Below are 23,939 nucleotides of genomic sequence, written 5' to 3'. Positions count from 1 at the left end.
TCCCTTAGACCCTGTGCTGCAAGATTGGTTTTAACGGATGCCAACCCTGATGTTTGGTGACTTCAGCTTTGCATCTTTTATTTGTTGTGTGCTATTGGTTTCAAAGAAACTCAAGATTTTTTCAGAGTTCTTTGGGTTATTTTTGTTTTATCTGTCTATCATCTATCTATCTATCTGTCTATCTATCTATGTATCTTTTTATCTGTCTATCAATCAATGATAATCCCTCATGAGCCTGAAACTCGGTTGCCGTTTTCTTTCTGTTGTTTGGTGCTAGGAAATTTGTTATTGTAGCGTCATATTCATGAATGCCAGACTACTGGAATAGAACTGCTTTACAGAAAAGGGTATAAAGAGATTAGAGCAACTACTGCAGAGCTAAGTGTGAAAAGCTTGTGCACTTACACCATCAATCTAATTCTTAGCATTGTTCAGGTACTTTTTTTAAGAGTTGTGGGTCAGATCTTGGTCTCTGCTGTTTGCTATTTTTGCATTGTCCCTTGAAAAAACCCATGAAGTGACTTACAGGGGCTTTGCAGGTTGATTAGAGGCAGATCCTCTTTGCAGGTTTATTTGAGGCAGATCCTGGCAACTCAGGAGAATTACTTGGATGGGGAGGACTCTTCAACCAAAGGGAAAGTACAGGAATCACCTCTGCATCCTGGTTACCTGGCATAAGATATATAATGTGATTTATACGGGCAGTAAGACGTTCAGGATACTGCAGTGTTCCCCTGAGGCAGGTAGTAGCTTGTTCATTATGAAACAGCTCTGCGTAGCACTTTTCTTCAAGGTTGATCCAGTGTGTGATGATCGAGAAATACTGACATGAACTATGTCAAGAACTGTACTTGGGAGTCTATGAGGTTCTCCTGTCTCCTTTTTTATTAATGATCATTTTGCAAACAGTCTTGGTGGTGTATGGGAACAGTCTATTGATGATCTGTAGAAACCCCAGAATTCTCTACTCCAAATGAGTCCAGAGAAAAATATACTTGACCCAGATATGCAAAACAACAAACTTAGTCAGTCATGAAGGGATTTCATTCTTCACCTACTTTAAAAGCAGCACGGCAGCTGCACAAACAGAATTCTGGCACAGTTGAAGAACATCACCTGGAGGTGCGCAAGCCCGTGTTATCCTGTCTCTTGCATCTAAGCAGCTTTCAGCTAGACGGATCTCCAAGAAATAATTACTGATGCAAAAATTCTGTAGCAGAAAAAAATTGACTTGTAGATCCTTATGCAGATGATTTCTTCTGGCAGAAAATGACAGCAGAGCTTGTCGTGTCCAAGGTCAGTTGCACACAGGTGTATTGACTGAGCCAGTTCATCATCTTCTGCCCCATGTTGCAAGTAAGGAAGAGGCAGTTTGTTTGACGGCTGAGCTGCATTTCCTTCTGCTATATGCACAAAGAGCTGCTCTATTAAATCCATCTCCAGTTGTCCAAATCAAATATTATACCTGAGCAAAAATGAAACAGGTGCTTGTGACCGCTATAAATGTTTATGAAGTACATCTGAGACTCCAGAATGCAAGATTTTCAGTTTCCATTCCAGGGATTGCCTCACTTTTTTTTTTTTTTTGTGGATAACAATCCGTTTGATCAAGGGACCAGAGAATCTATTTTCTTAACTGTTGACATTAGCATTGGTTTATACAGTTGTTGGAAATCAGCATATTCTGAACATATATTTGGCTTGATTTTCACTGGCTTTGTTAGTTACTGAACACAAACAACAATAGGTGCCTATTTTGGCTATATACAAGCAGTTTGTGCTTTTGTCCTGTACTAAATGCAAAATAAACTGGCACTTGTGCACAAATGCTTGCCTAGAAATACACTGAACACTAAGCGTGTAAATTGGGATCTTGTGCCAGTGGAACAAATCTAGTAGAACATTTTCCTAAGAAACTAGAAAAGATGTATGAAGCAAATGATGGGGATTTTAAATTCTCCTCTCTTTGTGGGAGAAAGACAAGTCAAGGGGATAAGCAGTAGTATGAGAACATAAGTGCTTGGTTTAAGTGTGTACATTAACAATACAACAAACTAGGTCCAGATTATATACTCCATTACACTAGTACTGTAACACCTGAGCAGTTCTACAGAAATCAACTTTGACTTTGAAGAGGTCTATTTGAGATTACTGTCTAAGACTCTTTATTGACGTGAGCAGTAGTCGTTTGTTTTTTTTTTTTAGGACTGGAGACTGTAAGGCTTTAGTTTATTACATTGGATCAAATAGTTGTGGAACAGCTTCAGATTATCAGTTTAATGTTCTTTTTAAAGCCTGACTTTAAAAAAGAGTGTTATTTTTCAAAATTTGGAAGAGCACTCTTCAATTACTTCCATAGTCGCTTCACCTTTGATACCATAACTGCTTTTATAGAAATTAGGCAATATCCTGTATTACTTGGGTAATATCCTGTGTCTCTTAGTTCAAAAATCTATTATTTCTTACTAGACAGCTGGTTAAGATATATAGGTTCATGGTGAAATAGGTTAGACTACTAAACTTATGTAACCTCTGGAACAGGTTCTTGAAATAATTCACACTGTTGAAAAATGTTGTTCATGTGGCTTTGAGGCTGAGTTCACCGTTATTTTTGTTATTATACGAAGTTCAGCAAAGATGTGTTTTCCAGTTTCCTTGACTGAAGAAACCAGAATGTTGACACTAATACAACAGTGTTATAATTTTCACTGAAACATCTGTGTTTGCAATCAGTCAGGAAAGCAGGACAAAATAAATAGTTGTCAAAGGTAGATACTGTAGCACATATTTTTAAACAAAGGAGAAGCAGAGGGCTTTATGTGTCGGTACAACACTCATCTCTCTGTTCCATGAAAACAAGAGCATGAAGTCTGTTCTTGCCTTTTGGCCAGAAATTGGAAGGAGACATTTGTACAACCTTCTCCAGAAATCTTTCTCACCAAGTGCTTCTGCCGCACATAAACAGTGTTACTTTGCCGTTTGGCCAAAGTTACTCTGGCCACCGTTTGTGCTAAATATTTAGTCATGGTCTTAATATCAAGAGGCTGCTTCTTGCCAGCAAATGAAACAAGGTACCAAGGTACAAGATTGCGCTTTACAGTACACATTTCCACAGAGCAGTAGAATCCACACCCACATGTGAGTTACCCGAACCTGATTTAGGTGTAAGAAAGAGAAGAACTATTTGACATCTTTATTGCTTTTTTTTCATGCCAAGGATATGGATTGGAGAAGGAGGAAGAACAAATGAAGAACTTAAAAAGCTCTGGCTCTCTCCCTTACCTTTGATAGATAAGAGGGAGATAGAGTGGGACAGAAACAGCAAAGACTGCTGTTTATTTTTGTTATTAACAAAGTTAAAATAGAGGTAGCTAAAAATGAAAAATGGAGGCCCATTGTACCTGGTCTCTGTATAAACACAGCATACTATAGTGCCAGGCCAAATCAATTTACAGTCAAAAAAGTCAGGAAAGACAACAGGAGAAAATGAGCTGTATGATGGCATCAGTGCTGTTTTATGAGAAAAAAAAAGTTTTCACTGTTTTTACAGTGAAGAGAAACAGGGAATATTATGCGTTAAAGATGTCTCTTCCTCTTAGTTACTGAAGTGGTGGTGTGACCAAAGGCACAATCTGGCCATGAGAGAACAGTTGTTTCCAGGCTCCTGCTCTGAAATAAACTGTATCTGAGAAAATAAAAAGGTTCCTTTCACCACTCGTAATATGACCAGGAGGATAATTCTCTGTAATCTATCCTCTTTAAAATGCGGGATTATATTAGCTGTGAACCATGTGAAAGCTCTCAGTAGAAGAGGATTGGCAGAAGATCATTTAAAAAAATGTTTCCAAGATGTGCAGGAAGATTAATAATTGTATTATTGTCTGTCCTACTGTTTTGAGTAGAACAGAAGAAAATCCAGTTGCCTGAAGGGCCAGAATCAGTTCTGTACAGAAAAAAAGATGTTCCTTTCTATTGTGTAATGAAGAGCAGACTAATTCATTCTGTAGACTCAGAGTTACTGAAATACCTGCTGCAATAATGTTAAATATAATACAAAAAACATATCCTACCCTCTATCTGATTTAAACCATTAAGTTTTCCTTTGTTCATGTGAAATGGTGCCTGCCTAAGGATGTCATCAAACAGAGTTAAGAGCTTTAGAGCCTCAGGTTAGGCTGTTAATATTATGCTCACCTACTCAAGTGTTTTCAGTCTTTGCTGTGGGGATTTCTCTGTGCCCTGCTCTGAAATCAGATACCTGCACACTGTGCATCCCCTTTCTGTCATTTCTTGATAGAAGGTGTCATGCTTTCATCATGGAAATTTTATTCTTTGCCAGCTTTTAATATTCTTTGCCAACGTTATTTGATCTTGCTGTTTTAATCAGTTTCTTATTAGCTTGTTAGCAAATTATTTAGGTTAAAAAATAGAACAGTATTTGTAATTGTGATAGAAGGCGTGGGAGATAGTGTGTCTCTCCCTCTTTACCCAGAATCTTACAAACTGCAGGGGGGCTGGATTGGTGTGAAGAGCAAGCAGGATTTAATCTGTAATGACAGTAGTTTCTAATATGTGAGTTCAGTTCTAGTATTTGTGGATTTTTGCCAGTAGCTTTAAAGGGACTATGATCCTGATCATAAACCCTAAAAGAAAAGGTCTAAAGGACTAACACCTGCTGCCTTATCTGATTGCATTGATTACCTGTTTGTGAAAAAACAAAAATTCATTCCCCTCTCTTTGGCAGCACAAGAGCTATGAATTAAGAATATCTTGCATAGCCAGTCATGAATTTAACAGGAGGCAAAAATAACAGATTCCAAAAAAGTTTATGTAGTTTCATGCTGGGGTCTGGAACTGCTCAGAAATTGTCCAAGTTTTCTGGTGGAAAATTATCTTGTTACTCAGAGGCTTGGCTGGTTTTCTAAATTTTGGACTAATTGCAGATGAATACTGTGAGCCATGATTAAAACAATGTGTCTTATAAGAAAATGCTGACATTCATGTAATAACTATAGCCTTGACAGGTTATGAATAACAGATCAGTAACAGTTTAAAGTAGATATGCCCATTGGACTTTATCTAATTTTTGAGGACAGAATTGTGGAAAAACACAGGAAAATCAGGCCAATATCTAAGCAGATGTTTTCGGTTTTGTTTTCTGAATCTGCACTGATTTATACAGAAGCAGAATCTCTTACTCATTATGTAGATGCCATTTACAAACATAACAATAATACTTAGCTTTACACAGTGCTCTGTGGGCAAAATTGGTCCTAGCACCAGTTCTAGGGCTGCCAGTGAATTGTATTATGTGGGATCCTAGCCCCATACGTGCAGGTGCTTAAGTACTTTTCTGCATTTTTCTGTATACTATACACTCTGTGGTCCCCTAATTGATGTGACCTCTGTTGGGGTTTTTTTATGGTGGTACAAAGCCGGAAGGTCTCCATCCCCTCCATATACTGGGAAAAAGAAAACCAACAACAAGCTAAAACAAAATTATCGTCATTGTAAAAGCACACATGAGCAACTTATGACTCTTGAGATTGCTCGTTGCTAAGCTCTTTCTGTATTATATTTTTATTGTGGTTGAGGGTTAATTTGACCTAAATAAGCACATGAAGTCTCTGAAGTATGCTTTGTTTCTAGGTAATTTGTCAAGATGAGCTTGGATTGGCCCTTGTTTTGCTCAGTCACATGTAGTTCGAATTTTTCAGAGAATTTATCTATGTGGACTTGTGAAAAAGAGCTGGTGCAAAAATAGCCTGATTTGCTGGCACAAACATGCTTTTAGCTTGACTAGTGCCTGAGAAATGCTCAGTTAAGCTCTGTGGAAGAGCTGTACACATCTTCAGAGAGAGGCAGCAAAGGTGATTTCCCTTCTGTGTAAAACTGCAATTTATTTATTGGATTTTGTGGAAGACATACAAGCTGCCAGACACTAGGTCAAAGAAAAGTGGCATTAACAGTCTATATTGAAGCTTCTTTATCCTTTTGTCTCTCTTTTAAGAGTTATCTTATTTACAGTCAGTCATGTGTGGAGAAGCTTTGTGGCTCGTATGCACCTACAACTCTTTTGATGTGGCAGTTGCAATAGTTTGTGATTTGTATCTTCTACCAGGATGGAGAATGTCAGTATTCTTTTAAGAAATAAACGGTCCAAACTACAAATGACTGAGCAGAATAAGAAAAACTCTTCTAATGAGAAAAACTCTTCTAATGAAGTTGGGTGAAGGAAATGAGAATAAGAAAATGAGGACTGACTTAAGAGGGGAGCCCTTCTGTGGGCTTCCTGTTCCATCTTACCTCAGCTTATTGGTTTATTTCTTCTGGGAGTTGAGGACAGTCTTTGCACTTTGCCTCTAAGAAACATTTTGCACAAAATTTTCTTGCAGTCATGCTGGCCTAAGATGCAATGTTCGGTTGTGGTAACAGGTTTGGTAGTGCTGCAACCTCATTGAGACAGGCAAGTAATCTTGAAAGCAAAATAGCCCTTAGCAATCCTTGTCTGCAGTGGAAACAATGTAGCCTCTTATACTTTTTTAAAAGATGTGAATCTTTTCTATTTGAGCAGAATTACAGCTTCGCCTTCTTCTTACTCTGCTTTTTCACGGAAGAGTCTTGGTGTCTTCAGGCTAGACACAAGGAAGACATTTTTCACAATGAGAGTGGTGAAACACTGGTCCAGGTTGCCCAGAGAGGTGGTAGATGCCCCATCCCTGGAGACATTCCAGGCCAGGCTGGATGGGGCTCTGAGCAACCTGATCTAGTTGAAGATGTCCTTGCTCATTGCAGGGGGGTGTACTAGATGACCTTTGAAGGTCCCTACCAACCCAAACTATTCAATGGTTCTATTCAATGATTCTATGGTGACACTGCCTGTACACATGGATACAGATGTTGCTATCATGACATCCTTTATTGCAAACCTCATTTCCAATTCTAACAAGGTTGCTACTTAGATTTTCACTCTTCTGTGGGAGAAGAGCTTCTGTAGTCACTTAGAAGATAGGACTTCTGAAGATGAGGTAAGCCCAAGGTTAAGCACAACAAGATGGCTGCTGAAGTCTTTTCCTTGCTATTTTGCTTGGCTGCGTGCCCTTGATGTGAATTGCTTCAGCAGTACATTATTTTCTAATTTCTGCCATGATTTTTTGCTGGCACTCTGCTCGCATCTTGCCTCGGTTTCCTGGTGCCTTGGTTTTCCTGTTTGGTTTTCCTTGGCACTTTGCCCCAGCCACTAGACCTGCTTTTCTATCTAAGACCTGTCACTTGTGGATTAAGCTGGGAGATTCCTTATTTTCTCCCTTTCCACTTCGTATGCTTCTGTCAGGACCAGTTCCTAGGTTGGCCCCAGTGCATCAGTGAATACTCTAAGAGGGAGATAATAACTTTCTGATGCTCACCGCCAAATTTTATGTTCTTTGTGCTAATGGTGCACACAAATCTCTTAAGAGGTAGAGGATAAAACTTACAGATCATCTAAGAGCTGAAAACCTTTGAAGGCTTCAACAAGTATTTGTTGTCATGCCTGAGTGCTTCACAAGGGGAAATCATGTAATCCTTAAGACATCAGTGCAAGGGAGACGAGTTTTGCTGTTGCCAATGAACTGGTAGAAAACAAGTTCGAAGAGATTAAATTGTTTGGCCATGGTCACACATGATGCCTTTTTCAGAACTGACAGAGAACTGACTCATAATTCCTGGATGCTTGAATTCTAGTAAGACTTTCAGACACTGTACTACTGAAATACCTAATTTATGTTGTAAATCCCAGTACAGCAATTTAACCACAGGGCTATCTGATGCCGTTCCATAGGCCACGCTGTCGCCAGTGAGATGGTCTCACTGGTCATTCCCGCCTTTTTGCTGTGCCAGCATTAGGCCATGTAATGAACTGGACGGGGAAACAAAGTTTAATACAATTTGGAGATTTTAAGGAACTATGGGAGCCCACTTTGCCTCGTGTTCGGTCTTTATATAGGTATTGTTTTTCTATTAAGTTCATGTTACATTATGCCTAATCTTGTTACATTAGGCCTAGTCTTGTTACATTATGCCTAGGGGTTTCTAAAACACTTTTTTTTCTTCTTATGGAGAGGAGAAAAGTAATGCTATTGGGCAGTCTACGAACTTGCAGGTCAAGAGAAAACTGCTGGAGATGCATAACAAGGTTTATTATTTCAGTGGAAGCTTAGCCAACATTTCAGAAAAAAACCCTGACAGTTTCCTAGAGGAGTGTAATATGAAAGAGCAACTCTTCACTGGAGACCAGTCAAGATTATGATTTAAGATGATAATACGCAGCTGCAGATTCTCAGCTCTTTAGAGAGACCCTTAGCTTTGAAACACAGAGAACTGTGGGATTCAAATCAGTTATTAATAAAACTTACTAAATTAGCAGGGAAGGAGAGTTTTTTATTCTGCCTTTGTTAGAGAATCTTTTATTGAAATTTAAATCAGAGATTTAAATCCTTCTGCATACAAACAGCCTGGTTTTAAATCCAGGACAACAGATTGCAGCAACAGTTTGTGGAATTGGACATGCCTATGTTAAATGCTTAGTCATATAAATACTTCCAGAATTAAGTACTTAACCCATAGCACTTTGTGTTTTCTGTCTTCTTGATGGCATTGCTAGCCTGTAATATCAACTATTTGTCATGGGCCAGTCCTTTTTCCAGGCTTCACTCTTTCTAACTGTAGAGCTATAAAACCACGTGCAGACTCACACATACACCCACTCAGGGTGGCAAGAATCCAGAGTAAAAGCAGGATGGGTCCTGCACTAAAATCCTTGCTTTTTACTTCCTGGCCTTCATAGTTCAACAGAAGGAAAAAGAAAGGCTTGAATGTGTATTTGTTGCTGTTAGCACAGGTAAGAGCAGACCCTGGACACCTCAGCCTACATGTTTGCTGGGGCCAGATGTGGTATCAGGGAACAATAAGCTGCTCTGTGGTGCTCCTGGCTTCACATGCTGAGCAGAAACTTGGCACAGTGAAAGGCCTGACCCTGTGAATGATGGTAATAACTGTGGAGCTTTTCATTTTCTTACTGATTGGGTTGATAGTGAAAGTCAGCAATCTAGAAACTAGGGTGTTCTGGCTTTTCATTACTTTTCTTAGCCTGTATAATTTTGTTATAGTTGGAAAAATGTTCATTTTTTATTAATTCCTGTTTTCTTTTTGGAAAAATGTTCATTTTTTAGTAATTCCTGTTTTCTTTTCATCTTCTGTGCATGCCAGTAGAAATAGGCAGTGTTGGTGCTTTCGAACGGGAATAAAAAATAAATACACACAAATTACAAATTACAGCATCCTCAGTTTCCCCCACACCCTTCAATGTTTTGCCAATGGTTTTCCTAAGCAACCAAGCTGATGTCACATGCCAGCAGCCTCTGTGAGCAAACGAGGAAATATTCTGATCTTCTGTTCAAGGCCTGGACAAAGCGGGTCTAGGTGGCGTTCGCAAAGGCGTCTGCCAATTGATGTCCTTCACAAAAACTGGGATGGGTAAAGACATTGGTGTTGTGGTTGCATTAAGCATGAAGATTTATGAAGTTTGTGCCCATGTCTTGCCTCCCCATGAGTGCTGAGAGAACTGCTGTGGTGTTTGGGTTTGTGTCAGCCTCCTTGCATCCCCCTTCTGTTTCTTAACCTTGTATACTGTGGAAATGAAGCCTCTCCCTTAAGAGTTAGTCTGTCTCTGGTTAGAAGAGGGACACAGGATCCATTTTCCCCTTTTTTATTATGTTTAAATTAATTTTGTTTTATTTTAGCCTTTTAGCTTCTTCTGCCAGAACAGAAAGAAGAACACTTGGTTGATATTTTATGGTTCTCATTATTTTTTTTTCAGCTTGCTGTTCGTGACTGTAGTCTTTTGAATCTCTGCATATACATGTGTACTTCCACTGTTAATTTCATTTCTTCAATGGACCAACAGTTCTTTGTCTTACATGAAACGAGGCTACTGTATGTGATTGGACTGTTCAAAGGGAACACGGATCCCTCGTTAATATGTTATTATTATTCTTTTTCAGTATGGCTTACCAATGTAGATACTTCTTTAGCACAAGTGATTTAGAATCATACAATCATTGAATGTCCTGAGTTGGAAGGGCCCCACAATGAGTCCATTTTCCTGTCCCTGCATGTGACAACCCTGCAGTTCACAGCATGTGTCTGAAGGTGTTGTCCAGTCTCTTCTTGAACACTGTCAGGCTTGGGGCTGTGACACCTCCCTGGGGAGCCTGTTCCAGTGTCCACCACCCTCTGGGGGAAGAACCTTTTCCTAATGTCCAACCTAAACCTCCCCTGGCACGTCTTCCTGGCATTCTCTCGGGTTCTGCCATTGATCACCAGAGAGAAGAGATCAGCGCCTCCCCCTCCTCCTCCCCCTGTGAGGAAGGCATAGACCGCGATGGGGTCACCCCTCAGTCTCCTCTTCTCCAGGCTGAACAAACCAAGTGACTTTAGCTGCTCCTCATTTGGCTTCCTCTCCAGACCGTTCACCAACTTTGTAGCCCTCTTCTGGACACTCTCCAGTAGCTTTATATCCTTTTTATGCTGTGGTGCCTAGAACTGCACACAGTGCTCCAGGTGAGGCCGCACCAGTGCAGAGCAGAGCGGGACAATCCCCTCCCTGCCCGGCTGGCGATGCTGTGCTTGATGCACCCCAGGTCATGGTTGGGCCTCTTGGCTGCCAGGCACACTGTTGGCTCATGTTCAACTTGCTATTGACCAGAAACCCCAGTTCCCTCTCCACAGAGCTGCTCTCCAGCATCTCATCCTCCAGTCTGTATGTACAGCCAGGGTTGCCGTGTCGCAGGTCACAGCAACTGTGAGAGCATTTCCTGAGATGCTGCAAATAATTCAGTAGACCCGCTATTTCTCACCTTTTCAGTGGCACACCTAAAGGCATGCCACACAATTTCCTAGACTACTTTTGCCATTGCTTGGCTAGCTTTTTGGAAAGAGAATAGATTTTGGAAGGTGTCTTTGCAACTCTTCCTTTTATGATCCAACTATAATTCTATTTACAGCCACATTACAGTTCAGCCCTCTTTCAAAGATGTTCACGGAGAGGAGAGCACCAGTCAGCAAGTGTTCTGGACTACCCAGATGTTGCAGTCGACCGTTTGTTCTGCATGTTTTAGCTGTGAATTTAGCTTCTGACCTGAGACATATAGTATCTCACACTGTGACTGTGAAGTTGTTTAAACAGTATCTCCAGGATACCTTGTACTGTGCTCCAAATTTATTTCTTTGCATTTAATTTCTCTGATTTTAGATTACAGACTTCTTTGTTTGGGGAATGTCATCTTGTTCTATATGTACTTGGAGCCTGACAGTTAAACCCACAGACTAGACCTGCTAGGTCTTCATCGCTTCCAATAAATTGCAACAAGCAGAAGTTCAGCGGAAGCTATGCTTTCCCTTCTCCCACATTACTTTAATCAGGCGTTTTTAATGCTAGCAGTCTTGTCATCTGTTTTTCTTGGCACTGCTTTCAGCTTGTCTCAGTGCTGAAATTAGCTTTACTTTCAAAGATAGGCACAGGGTTCCCTTTATGTCATTTTTATGACAATGATCTATGTATGAAGTTTTAAAGAAGATTTAATATCTACTGAAACTCAGTGCCATTTTGGCACCTATCCACCTATCCACAATTGAAAAATTCCAGTCTAGGGTATAAACCAAGTACGCTGATTAAAACCAAACTCCCTGGGCTACTTCATCATCCTTTTCTTGATTTTGCCCAGAGTTCATGATCTAGTAATTTGCTTTTATTTATATTTGCACTTTTAAAGGAAGTATATTTACCTTGACTGAACTGTAATGTTCAACCATGCAGGCTTTGTTACTTTATGGGTTTTGTTTCTTTTTTTTTGGTGGCATGGAGTATGTGCCTGTACTCTGCTTCTCCTAAGATATTTTCAAGCAACTTCTCTATCAATTCCATTAACTTCAATTTCCTAAACCTCTCCTTCAGGCTGTTAATAACTAACTTTCTATTTTTCTAATCACTTTTCTTGAAGCTATGTGCCCTGGCCGTATTCTTGGTTCAGTCCCCTTATGGGGGGACTTAATTACTCTGTGTTATGGTCACTGCCAACGGCTTAGTCAATTGCTTCCTGAAACAATCTGGTACCAAGTCAAGTATCAACTCATAAATTCTTGTGCACATGTATAATAGCGAGACACAATTTTTCCACATTTTGTCCTCATGAGATTTTTTTTGTGCAATACTTGTGCTGTTGAAATTACACATCATTATTGTACAACTAGGCTGTGTTGCCTTCCATTATTACTAGCTGAAATCCTCAGCTTCTTTTCATCCCTTTCAAACCAGGAAAAAGACTTTCTGCTGGCCCTAGTTTGGTAGCCAGAGTTTCCCATTTGTACTGTTCCCTCTTCAGCTTTTGTGGCATGTTGGGAATGAGACTGGAATATACTGGTCTCTGACAAACCTGGGTGAGTCCAGGAGAACAGTTCTTAGCTCTACAGTTGTTAGCGGAACAGTGCTAAAGCTGCTTTACTCTACCTTAAGGATATAGATTCGTCCCTGAGATGGCGTTTATGTGGAATCAAACCAGTTTCAACTCCACTTGTTTTCTCAGCAGTGACAGAAATATGACAAATGGCAATATGCTCAAAATTCCCAGACTAACAGGTTTTAGATGCAACTCTGGTTAAGATGTGGTGATGCAATATTCTTTAATAATAACTTTCAATCTTTTGAGGTGCAGCCTGTATGAATTGAAATAGGAGTTGGGAAGATATGAGAGCAATAACGTATCTCTCATCCTTAAATGCCTTCTTGTCCCGTAATATTCCTAGACTGAGCAGACTTTTCTGGTGCTTGTAATTGCTAGTTGCACAGCTAACAAGAAATAGCTGTATAACCTAGTTCTGACCAAGGAACAAAGCTTTCCAGAAGATTAATTTACACATGATGCAGCATTCATTGAAGAAAGAAGCTTTTGTAATAATTAGCTCCTTAGTAAAGAGCTAAGAGTGTAGAGAGTGGAGAAAGTACAATAGGCAATTGTAACAGCAGCATGGATTCAAGCAAAGCTAGTGACAATGGTGTCGCAGTCTGATTTCTCTTAGTTTAACACGCAGATCTAAAGAGACATTATTTAAAAATGATGGTCTGCCACTGTTTGTAGAGCACAAACAGAAGCCTGTTCAACAGAAGGATACCCCATATCACCACCTCCTGCAAAATGGGCTCTGGTTGCCAATTAGATTGAGGTAAGATCCAGACCCAGGTTGGGCAGGTGTTTCATGTTGCCTCCAGCTGCCTCAGCTGCTGGTCATTTTATAGTGCATAAAGTCCCTTGTAGAGTCTGGTTTTGGCATTAGGGGGGTTAGGAAGGGTTTGGCTGTTGCTACAATTCCCTTTTGTTCTGGTGAGGCGTGGGCTTGGTGCTTTGTTCCAAACTGCCTGGCTTAGCCAGTGGAAAAACTGCACATTGAACAGTGTTTTATAGGGATCCCAAAAACAAATTAGGAATTTAGTAGTGTAGCAGTAAGTATTCACAAAGAAAGCAGTTATAGGGTATGGACTCTTCTGGTAGCAAGTCATTCCAGATTGTGCAGGTTTATAGCAAATCTGTAACATTAGATCATGTAAGAGTGCAGAAATGTTGGAGCAGAGAGACCTTCTTTTCCCCTTAGCATTAATCGGATATGTCATAACAAAAGATGAGCTGTGATTTCTTTCAGAGTGTATTTTCCTATAAGGAATGAGCCCATCTTATGTTTGGTCTGACACGTGGGTGAGAGATGTGCACCTGCCTATCACAGTAAGGCACAGAGCTGGTAGTGACTTGCCAGATATTGCAAGCATCAGGTAAGCTGAGGTGAAACGTGTTCACTCACATAGGTGGATGACTGAGAGGGTCTGAGAAAGATGTGTCATTCAGGAGTCCCTCAAGAAGTGTCACTCTGGTGATCATGGGCAATTCATGCCTGGGCTCCTGAACAGGGACTCCTGGGGAGCGTGAAAGGGTGGGAGACAAGGGACACAGGTTACAACAAGAGAGATTCTGATTAGGTACAAAGTGAGAAAAGTTCTTAGCTGCAGGGGAGGTCAAACATAGAACAGATTACCCAGAGAGGCTGTGGGGTCTCCATCCTTGGAGATATGCAAAACTTAGTCTGACAAGGCCTTGAGCAACCTGATCTGACTTGGAATTAGTAGCTGACTTTGGAGTTGGTGCTGCTGTGAATGGGGGAAGGAGATGTTTGAACTTCAGAGGCCACTTCCAACCTAAATTTTCCTGTCATTATATGTTCTTATGTGTGAGCTGGGAATAAAGTAAGGTCAGCAACAGAACTTAAAATATCATTTTTGTTCTCAGTGAGCTTAAGACCCTGCAGATTTCCACAGAGCAGTCAGTGCCCCAGGCAGGGGAAAAATATACATGTTTTTTATGGAGAGAAACTGGCTTCCAGAACTGATAAATATGCTAGGTCATATACAGTGACTCTGATTCCTACCAGAATCTGCCATCCCAGGGACTATGATTCTGTGTAAAAAAAAAAAAAAAAAAAGTACCATCCCAGGCCATTGCTTTTTGTATTGACATAAAGGATATTTCTGTGTTAGAGAAAGGAATGTATTTAAGTGGAGGGTTTTCATTTGTTGATCATTTTTAAAGTCAGAATCTCAGGTCCTTACTCAATTTCGAGAAAGTCTTGATTTGAGACAAGCCCCTTTTTAATGTCAGTGTCAACCTTTCCTAAGCAAGGACATCAGGAATGGGATCAATAGTCTTTTGGTGGGGGAGGACTGAATGAAAATTGGGAAGATCCTCAGAATTTGTTCCATACAGAATAATCCATCTGCGGGGTTTGCTCTGGAATAATTTCTTAATCTTCCTTCTGAAGGAGAGTCTCTCCAGCTGTTCACAGAACGAATCAACTTCATCAGCACTTTATTATCATTTGCCTTCAGGAGTTTTCAGTTTATCTGATTTTAATGAAGTCACTGCTGCAATTCTTTGATTTACAGCTGGAATATTAAAAGGCTCCAAATTATTTTTTTTTCTCCAAGAAAAAAATGTATTTTTGGGTGCTAAGGAGTTTCTCACAGATTTCTGATTATTTTGTAAAAATATACTGCCTGGCATGGCAAGGCAGCCTCTGATAATTGGTAACAATATAGCTGATTCATTTTGGTTGTATAGAACCGTCATAACTATGGAAAATCAAAACATTAGCTAACAAGTTGAGCAGAGCCTCTCCTGCGTTACTGACATGTGCATCTTGTTTGTACTCCAAATGAAAACCACACAATAGTAAGCTGCCAGTACACTGCAGCTGATTATTAAAAAAAACAAAACCAAAAAAAACCAAAACCACATGGCTGCGTTCATATCAGAGACTGACACCCCTTGTGAGTGTGCACTTTTTATATAGCTGTCTCAAATCAATGTAAAACAGAATGTTACCAAAATACAGAGCGTTAATCTAATTAATCTAATTAATCTCTCTGGCTATTGCTACTTGTAACATACAGATGCCTGGGTATGAAGTTGTCAATGTACACAGGCATTATATTCTATTGACTATTTCAAGATTTGTAAAAGCACTGGGGTCTTTTGTCTGTGCACATTTGATTCCTATAAATATTAACAGGAGTTACAGGCCATGTTGTTTCTGTACTGTACTCTCCAGAGTTCAAATTTTGTAATGTTTGTAGACCTTTTGCCATTTTTTTAACTGTTGTCTGATGTTTTCATCTGATGTTGTATTACAAATAAAAAAAGAGCAGACAAAAGGGAGAAGAGCTACAGAGAACCACAAAATCACACAGGATAAACCATGATTTGAAAGCAATGCTTTTGCTACAAATACTGCAGCCTTACTCGTTCCTTGCTAATATTTCACTTTCTGAATCACTTTTTCACTTACTTACCCAGCTCCTGTCTGAGCTGCGTTTTTCCTACTCACTAGAAGAATTCATTTGATTTGAGTTCCATTTATTTAAGTGCATATTGACATCCGTTCATTTATTTAAATGTGCGTGCATGGGTTTATCACAGAGCAGAAGATGTGGGGCCTGTTGTTAGGTAACATTATGGTATTAATTATTATTTTTCTGTTAGGTTGCTTGTCTAATTTCACTTTGTAAATCCCTAATGACAGAACCTTTTCTGTGAATAGCTATTCTGAGTATCACCTTGATTCAGAACCCGGGAACATAATACGCTGCTGAATCAGGCCAGCAGTCCATCATAGAATCATAGAACAGTTTGGGCTGGAAGAGACCTTCAAAGGTCATCTAGTCCAACCTACCTGCAATGAGCAGGGACATCTTCAACTGGACCAGGTTGCTCAGAGCCCTGTCCGCCTGGCCTTGAATGTCTCCAGGGATGAGGCATCTACCACCTCTCTGGGCAACCTGGGCCAGTGTTTTACCACCCTCACTGTGAAAAATTTCTTCCTCATATCTAGCCTGAATCTCCCCTCTTCTAGTTTAAAACCATTAGCCCTTGTCCTATCACAACAGGCCCTTCTAAAAAGTCTGTCCCCATCCTTCTTATAGGCTCATTTTAAGTCTGAAAGGCTGCAATAAGGTCTCCCCAGAGCCTTCTCTTCTCCAGGCTGAACAACCCCAACTCAGCGTGTCCTCATAGCAGAGCTGTTCCAGCCCTCTGATCATTTTTGTGGCCTCCTCTGGACCCTCTCCAACAGGACCATGTGTTTCCTGTGCTGAGGGCTCCAGAGCTCGACACAGGACTCCAGATGGGGTCTCATCAGACCAGACAGGGGCAGAATCACCTCCCTAGACCTGCTGGCCATGTTCCTTTTGATGCAGCCCAAGATACGTTTGGCTTTCTGGGCTGCAAGCGCACATTGCTGGTTCATGTCCAATCTTTCATCCACCAGTACCCCCAAGTCCTTCTCCGCAGGGCTGCTTTCAATCCCTTCATCTCCCATCCTGGATTGATACTGGGGGTTGCCTCGACCCAGATGCAGGACCTTGCACTTGACCTGTGCTCTCTCCCTAGCAGTGCCAGTAGGAGATGCTGTGTAGGGAGAGCACACAAGCCTGACCACTTCTTGTTCTACTCCCCAGTCATATACAGTCGTAGGATGAGGAGTGCTAGAGGCTACAGCTCTGCCTGCTCTCTTCAGTGCCTGCTTTTGGACTTCTTGTCCATAATTTGTCCAATCCATTTATGAACCTGCTGATACTATTTGGCACCACAGTGTTTATGAGAGTGGATTTACAACCTGCTGTAATAAAAAAAGATAACTAATCTACTGTAACTATTGCCACCTCTGATGAAGTGACACGGTAGCATCTTAAACGGGGAAGTCAGTTCTACCTTGGGCTTTAGAAACCCAGTACAAAATGATGATTCTTGTTCCAAGGAGCCTACTGGGTATTTAAAGCCTCCTTCAGCAGAACCTCAAAGTTATAGGAAGCTTTGGACCAGAAGTGCTGGGTGCCCCTTTCAGTACCTTTAGTAGTGTTGATTACTACACCTGAACCTAGTCAAAGGGTGTCTACATTAGCCTTAAGTACATCCATTCTTTGCCTTTGTGTTATGTTTTTGTTGTTTGTGGTGTGTGGGGTTTTTTTAATTTTTTTTTTCTGTAGACCATCCTGACCTCTGTTGAGTGGATAGAAAGGATGGATACCCAGAGAGGATGCAGAGACCTAAAGATACTCCTAAAATGGGTAGCTAATACTTAACTTACTCTCCCAATGCCCCTGTAGATGTGGGAAGAGGTGCTGGCTAGTGAGTCCTTGGAAAACAGTTCCAGCTGCAGGACGTTTGGCACTGTGTTCCTCCTTGCATGCAGCAGCCAAGTGTATTTTGCAGCATATCTTCCTGTCAGGTTGCTCATGCTGCTCCACAGACTAATTCTAAACCTCTCAATGTTTTATAGTATTACACAGAGGTTTTGCTGTCATTTTTCTAGCCGATAGATCGCTGTATCTCCCTGATAGTTGTCTCTCCCCTGATGATCCTGCTGCCTAAGACAGGACAACAACCTGTTTCTGGATAAACTGGGGTCATTGCTGGTACGTTCTGAAGCTCTTGCTCATTTTCCTCATGCTGAGGCTCGGCATTTTCCTTTCAAATCTTCAGAAAAACCCCACTGTTGTCAGAATGTAGACAAATGCCAGATTAAACTTCACCTCCAAAGGAGCGTAACACGCTGCTGAATGCCATGGCAGCTTTAGCCAAGACTCGCCTGTTGACACAGCCAAAGTCATGGTCTCTTTACATTGGGCGATCGCCCTCAACGCTATTGTCCCAGCCGCCAAAGGACAAGCTTGCTTTGACATTTCCAACCAGCCGAGTCACGGTGCCCTGCGGTGCTGTTCTCGCTGCACCAAGGACATTGCCATCCCCACTGCAGTCACCCCAGCCTTATTTTTTCCCCTTTTCTTCCAACGTCAGGATTTTGGGGAGGCTTGTGGGACTCTGTGAGTCCCCTCTAGTGGATAGCTGATGCAAACTCCAGTCTTTCTCTTTATCTCCATGCTTTCTTTTTATCGTCTTGGGTGGTGGTAGTTCCGTGTCTGCTAAAGTGAGCGTCGGAGATCGAAATATCATTATTTGATCCTGTGGTTTTGTTACTTTAAAAGCCAAAGGCAAATCAAATGTGTAACAGAGCTTTTTATTGATGATATAATACCTGGCACCAAGTAAATCCATCAGTGATAGTGAGATGGCTTCATTCTTACAAGGGGAATTTGTATGTCTAGAAGCTTTGTAGTGGTGGGCAAGTACATTTGTATTAGACTTCTCATGTGCAAACGAATTGCTATATTTTTTTAAGAAAAAGATTTCATGTTTTTACTGCAGCTGATGCCTTTGATCAGCATGAATAGAATTATTTGTATGATAATTTGGAATTTAATTTGATTTACAATACATTCATTTAAAATTTTGTATTGATTTTTGAAATGACAGTCATCAAGAGGAGTGCCCAAAATTCTCATCAGGGATTAAATAAGGGGAGAGTGGTCACTTGAGGAACTGATCTTCTGAAAAGGTGCCTGAGTGAACTCCTGCTGTATATGGCAATACGGCCATTACTGGCCAGAAATGAAACACAGAATAAGAAGAGACACTATCTGTTTTAAAAAGTAATTTTGCTGATGAAGAAACAATGTTAGGTAACAGGGTGACAATTTTAACTCCTTAGACCAGGGGTGTCAAATATAATATAATTACTCCTACATTTATACAGTCCTAAAATTACCTTCGGCCCTTTGAAAGCAACCGTGAGGCTGATGTGGCCCCCGGTGAAAATGAGTTTGACACCCCTGGCTTAGACACGTGACTGAGCAAAACATTTATCACAATTTTACAATGGGAGTTGAATCTAAGAACTTGTACTTTTTTAACTGTTTTATCTATGTGGAATGTGCAAAAATTGTTGGCAGATAAACTGCAAAGCAGCTGTGCTTCGGCTTTTGAAGCTTTGCAATGTTATCAGACCCAGCCACAGCGATTACATTTTAGTATTGGTACTGGAAAAACTCATGTTTGAAATGCCTGTTACCTCTCAGTAAATAGTGCTGTCCCTTCTTTCCTTTCCTTTCCTTTCCTTTCCTTTCCTTTCCTTTCCTTTCCTTTCCTTTCCTTTCCTTTCCTTTCCTTTCCTTTCCTTTCCTTTCCTTTCCTTTCCTTTCCTTTCCTTTCCTTTCCTTTCCTTTCCTTTCCTTTCCTTTCCTTTCCTTTCCTTTCCTTTCCTTTCCTTTCCTTTCCTTTCCTTTCCTTTCCTTTCCTTTCCCTTCCCTTCCCTTCCCTTCCCTTCCCTTCCCTTCCCTTCCCTTCCCTTCCCTTCCCTTCCCTTCCCTTCCCTTCCCTTCCCTTCCCTTCCCTTCCCTCCCCTTTCCCTTCCCTCCCCTTCCCTCTCCTTCCCCTTCCCCTTTCCTCCCCTTCCCCTTCCCCTTTCCCCTCTCTCTTCCTCTCTCTTTCTCTCTCTCTTTCTCTCCAGCCGTCATTCTGTTTTCCAGCACTTTTCTCTTTCCTCTCCTCCCGCTGTCTCCCTTCCCACTCTCCTCCCTCCCTCCCCCCCGCCCTCCTTTCCTCCCTTTCCAACCTCCTGCTGGTCTGTCTTCCAGCCCTTTTCTCAGACACCACTTCCCAAGTCAGCTGTGACACCTCACCAGAACAGACTCTGTGTTTGCCAGCTGGTGCCCGCTGCCTGGCCTGTATTCATGCATTAAATCCTACAGGCCCTGTTACCCTGCAGAAGAAGGCAGTTGAGGGCTCGTGTTTTACTCTTTAGCATCCCTTTCACTGCTGTCCCTCAGGTGGTCCTCCAGCCATTCTACTCTGCTTGACTTTATGTTTAACCTTTCCTGAAATCACTTCTCCTACTCTTACTACCGACATTTGAGTGACTCATCTTGGGAGGTGATATGTAAGACAAGTGACATTAAGATAGTACAGTCAGCCAGTCAGACCTGTGTTTGGACAGCCGGTGTGCATAATCATGCCCCTGCTGTGGAAGAGAGCTGGTTGGCAGAGAGGCAACACTGGTGGCTTTCTTTCGCTGAAGTCATTTCAGTATTGAAAGTGAGTGAGCTGGTAAATGGTCATTAGCATCATTGGCATAGTTATCCACACCTTTGTTGTAGATATTTGGTAAATGGCTATACATCCCTTTCTCTGCAGCTTTTTTTTGGAGGGGATTCCTGATGTTTATAATAGGAATCCACTTATGCCATAGGCATGCACATATGTATATTCACGCATGCACATGCACATGCTGGAGCCTTTGTTAATTGAAGGTAATTGCTGGTGTTTTTTTAATAACAAAACATGTTTCTCAATTTGTCTATTTGCACTGCTTTGTTTTAGCTTCATCTAATGCACTGGAACTCCACACTGTACAGCAGCATTGATGAGGCCGTAGGGAAGAAGCACGGCATAGCTATTATTGCTTTGTTTGTGCAGGTAAGTTTCCTGTGTTGCACTTCTTATCATGCACTGTCATTTGTCTGAGGAAAATGTGATCTCTTTGATTTTCTTTCATTTTTAATGATTTCATAAAATAAAACAACGTATGACTGGTGGTACTCTATTTAAAAGATACTTCTCAAGTCCCATCTTCTGTGTATGTGCTATGTACGTAATTCTTGTTTAAACCAGATATGGAAAATATGTTAGTTAAAGAAGGGGTAATACGTAGTGGGCAATCTCTCTCTGTGACTCTGGCTATAAGGAGACATCCACTGTTCTTTCCTCTGAGGGCAGAATGAGGGCTGTCAGGAGGTACAGATGCTTCACTACCTCTGTAGTGTGTTCTTCTCCCTTCCTGACCTGGCCTGCTGTCCAGGGATTCAGGAAATGTACTGAGGAGAGAAAGAAAGAGGATAAAAAAACCCTTTCTAACCCATCGGCACAGCCAAAAACTGGTAGTGTAATAGGATTGTGCTTTTCTGAACACATGGACAATGTGAGGTGGGGTCATATTACTTCAGAGACAACAGAGTGTAATGTGTTTCACCACAGACTCTCAGAAAAGACTCCAACAAGGAGGCTAGGAGCTTGCTGGGGGGGAAGGTGTGATGCAGTCTGGGAAGTTAGCCCCATAAACTAATTGCTGTTAAAGGTTTATCAAGGGCTGCACCCCATAGTGGAGATTTTTGGTTTTAGTCCTCAAACATCAGTTTCTTATTCTCTTCGTGAGAAATACAAACTGCTCTATTTAAATGGGTTTGGAGGAAGAGGTTTAGAGTTTGTGCATAGATCAAATGGATTTTCTTTCCCAGTGATATTATTAATTTGTTGTATTTCATAACGAGTTTGAGTGCCTTTGAGCTTTACCTCTGTTTAAATTTAAAGGTACATTGGTTACAGCTCCAATGCTCAGACCTGCTAAAAATGGAAGTTAGAAAGTCTTTGGTTTTGTATCCTAGAGGGCTGTGTGATAATTGCTTGTGTAAGTCACCTTCTAATTCCAGCAGAGGTAACCTTCGAGTTAGTTAGAAAGTTATATATAAGTTCTTAAATAAATCTCAAACTTCAATGATACATTTTCCATTTCTGGTCTCACCTTCATCAAGAGTTCTTAAGCATTCCAAAGGGCTTTTTCATTAGCCAAGAAAGGCATCCTATAGTTACAGTTGACCAAGAAAAAATAGTATTTATGCTATTTATTAAAGGAACAGGGAGAGAAAATGCGATGACCATTTTTTCCTGCTAAAAGCATGGAATTATAATAGTTTTATACTACTGTTATCCAACACATCATTGTAAGGTCAGTGAAAACATTTTCGCTGATCTAAGTGACAGCCCTTGCTGATTATTAATTTAGAAACAGCATCTTTCAAATGATTTCAATATCTTTTACACACTTCAAAGATTTTAAATTAAAATCCCATTCTGAAACAAAATATTCTTAAATTCCTAGAAATAACAAATATGTTTTGTTGACATTCAATTGTTTCCTTCCAGTGACTACTGTGCCATTCTATTCCAAGACAAACAAAGAGCAAACACATTTTTCAGCATCCAGCTCTCCTGTTCTCACTCATGCCTGCTTCGTTCCTCACCTCATATATGTACGCACTGGCAAAGAAATCGAGTGGAAGGAGTACTTTCCCTGTTTCTTTAATACACAGTATAAATATATTTTTTCCATTCTTTCTATTTTGACAATGTTCTGAAGGTAAAAGCTAGGGTCCTAGGATGCGTGACTTATACTGGAAGCAGCTGAAGTCAGTGGGCAGAGTGGACACCGTTCATGGAAAAGAAGAATCTCTTATTTCAATAGCAGGTTTCTTTTGAAAACCTCATCTTCTGTGCCGTAAAGGTGCTTGGTAAAGGCAGTGCTAGAGGCTGCCGGGAGACCGGCTTTCACCAGCAGCATCCCAGAGATGCCATGAGGGAGAGGATCTGCCGTTCCACACTCTGCAGGCAGGAAAAAACACCCCCAAGACACCTAGGGCCAGATTAGCAATGCTGTGGGAACAAATTCAAAAAAATGTCTGTCGTGCTTGTTCACTCTGTTCCTTTCTGTGTACTTTTCTGACAAAAACTGGTAAGGACAAACTGTATCTTTGGCATTTATATGCCATAATGCTGCATGATTTTCATTCTACATGCAGTATATGCTGCAAAACAGGGTTAGTCAAAACTTACCAGCATTAACTATGACTCTTTGTTGTTCTCTGGGTTTCTGTCTCTGCATTACAGTTGTCTGCACCTCAATTACTTCTGACTGGTGGCTTTATAATGATTTAATTATTTGGAGTTGCCATCTATCAGTGTATTTGGTTAACACAAGGTTGTGTAGCTTAACTAAAAACAACTACAGAACTTACTGTTCTGATTGACCTCTGTCTTGCCTCGCAGTTTCTGAAATAGCACAATACTGAAACTCATCTTCGCTTGCTGTATTTCAGATAGGAAAAGAGCATGTGGGCCTAAAGGCTGTGACTGAAATTCTCCAGGACATCCAGTACAAGGTAAGGCATTGTCTGAAGAAATGCTTCCTTCACTGACCAGAGAGAAAGTGAGCGAAGGGTCTATATGGAGCCAAGAGAAGGTTTTCGGATGTACCTGTTGTAAAACCATGTGTGAAAACCATCATTTGGTGTTCTGCATGAGAACCTCAGCGTTTTACAGTATTCAGATAAAATACAGTCTTTGTTGTTACTTCCTTTTCTGGTGGCCAAAAAACTTAATCTCCTATGCTAGTAACTGGTTGCAAATACTGCCTTTTTGGTGATTATGACGGAGTCAGTGTGAATGCAAGCACTGCACCATGCTTAGTGAACACCAGCAGCAGTATCTTCAAACTTATCTGGTTTTAATTTGTAGTGGAAAAGAATAGATGAACTGAGCACCCATATTAACTCACAGTGGGTAATCAGCAAAAACACAATGCTGCCTTGTCAGGTGGATTATGTCTGGTGATTCTGAAGGACAGATAATAAGCCTAGC

At 40.9% G+C, this 23,939-nt stretch overlaps 1 protein-coding gene across 1 annotated transcript in view; it reads left to right on the top strand.

Moving 5' to 3' along the window:
* CA8 (carbonic anhydrase 8) overlaps positions 1-23,939 on the top strand; it is a 51,603-nt gene that overhangs the window by 5,521 nt on the left and 22,143 nt on the right. Inside the window, exons 4-5 of the mRNA XM_065628575.1 lie at positions 20,850-20,945; positions 23,399-23,461. Of these exons, the coding sequence (XP_065484647.1) occupies positions 20,850-20,945; positions 23,399-23,461 (159 nt within the window). The remainder of the gene's footprint in view (positions 1-20,849; positions 20,946-23,398; positions 23,462-23,939) is intronic.

This window comes from Caloenas nicobarica, chromosome 2 (assembly GCF_036013445.1).
Source record: "Caloenas nicobarica isolate bCalNic1 chromosome 2, bCalNic1.hap1, whole genome shotgun sequence".
NCBI lineage: Eukaryota > Metazoa > Chordata > Aves > Columbiformes > Columbidae > Caloenas > Caloenas nicobarica.
The sequence above is the reverse complement of the archived record's forward strand: the minus strand, read 5'-3'. Positions and strand labels throughout refer to the sequence as shown.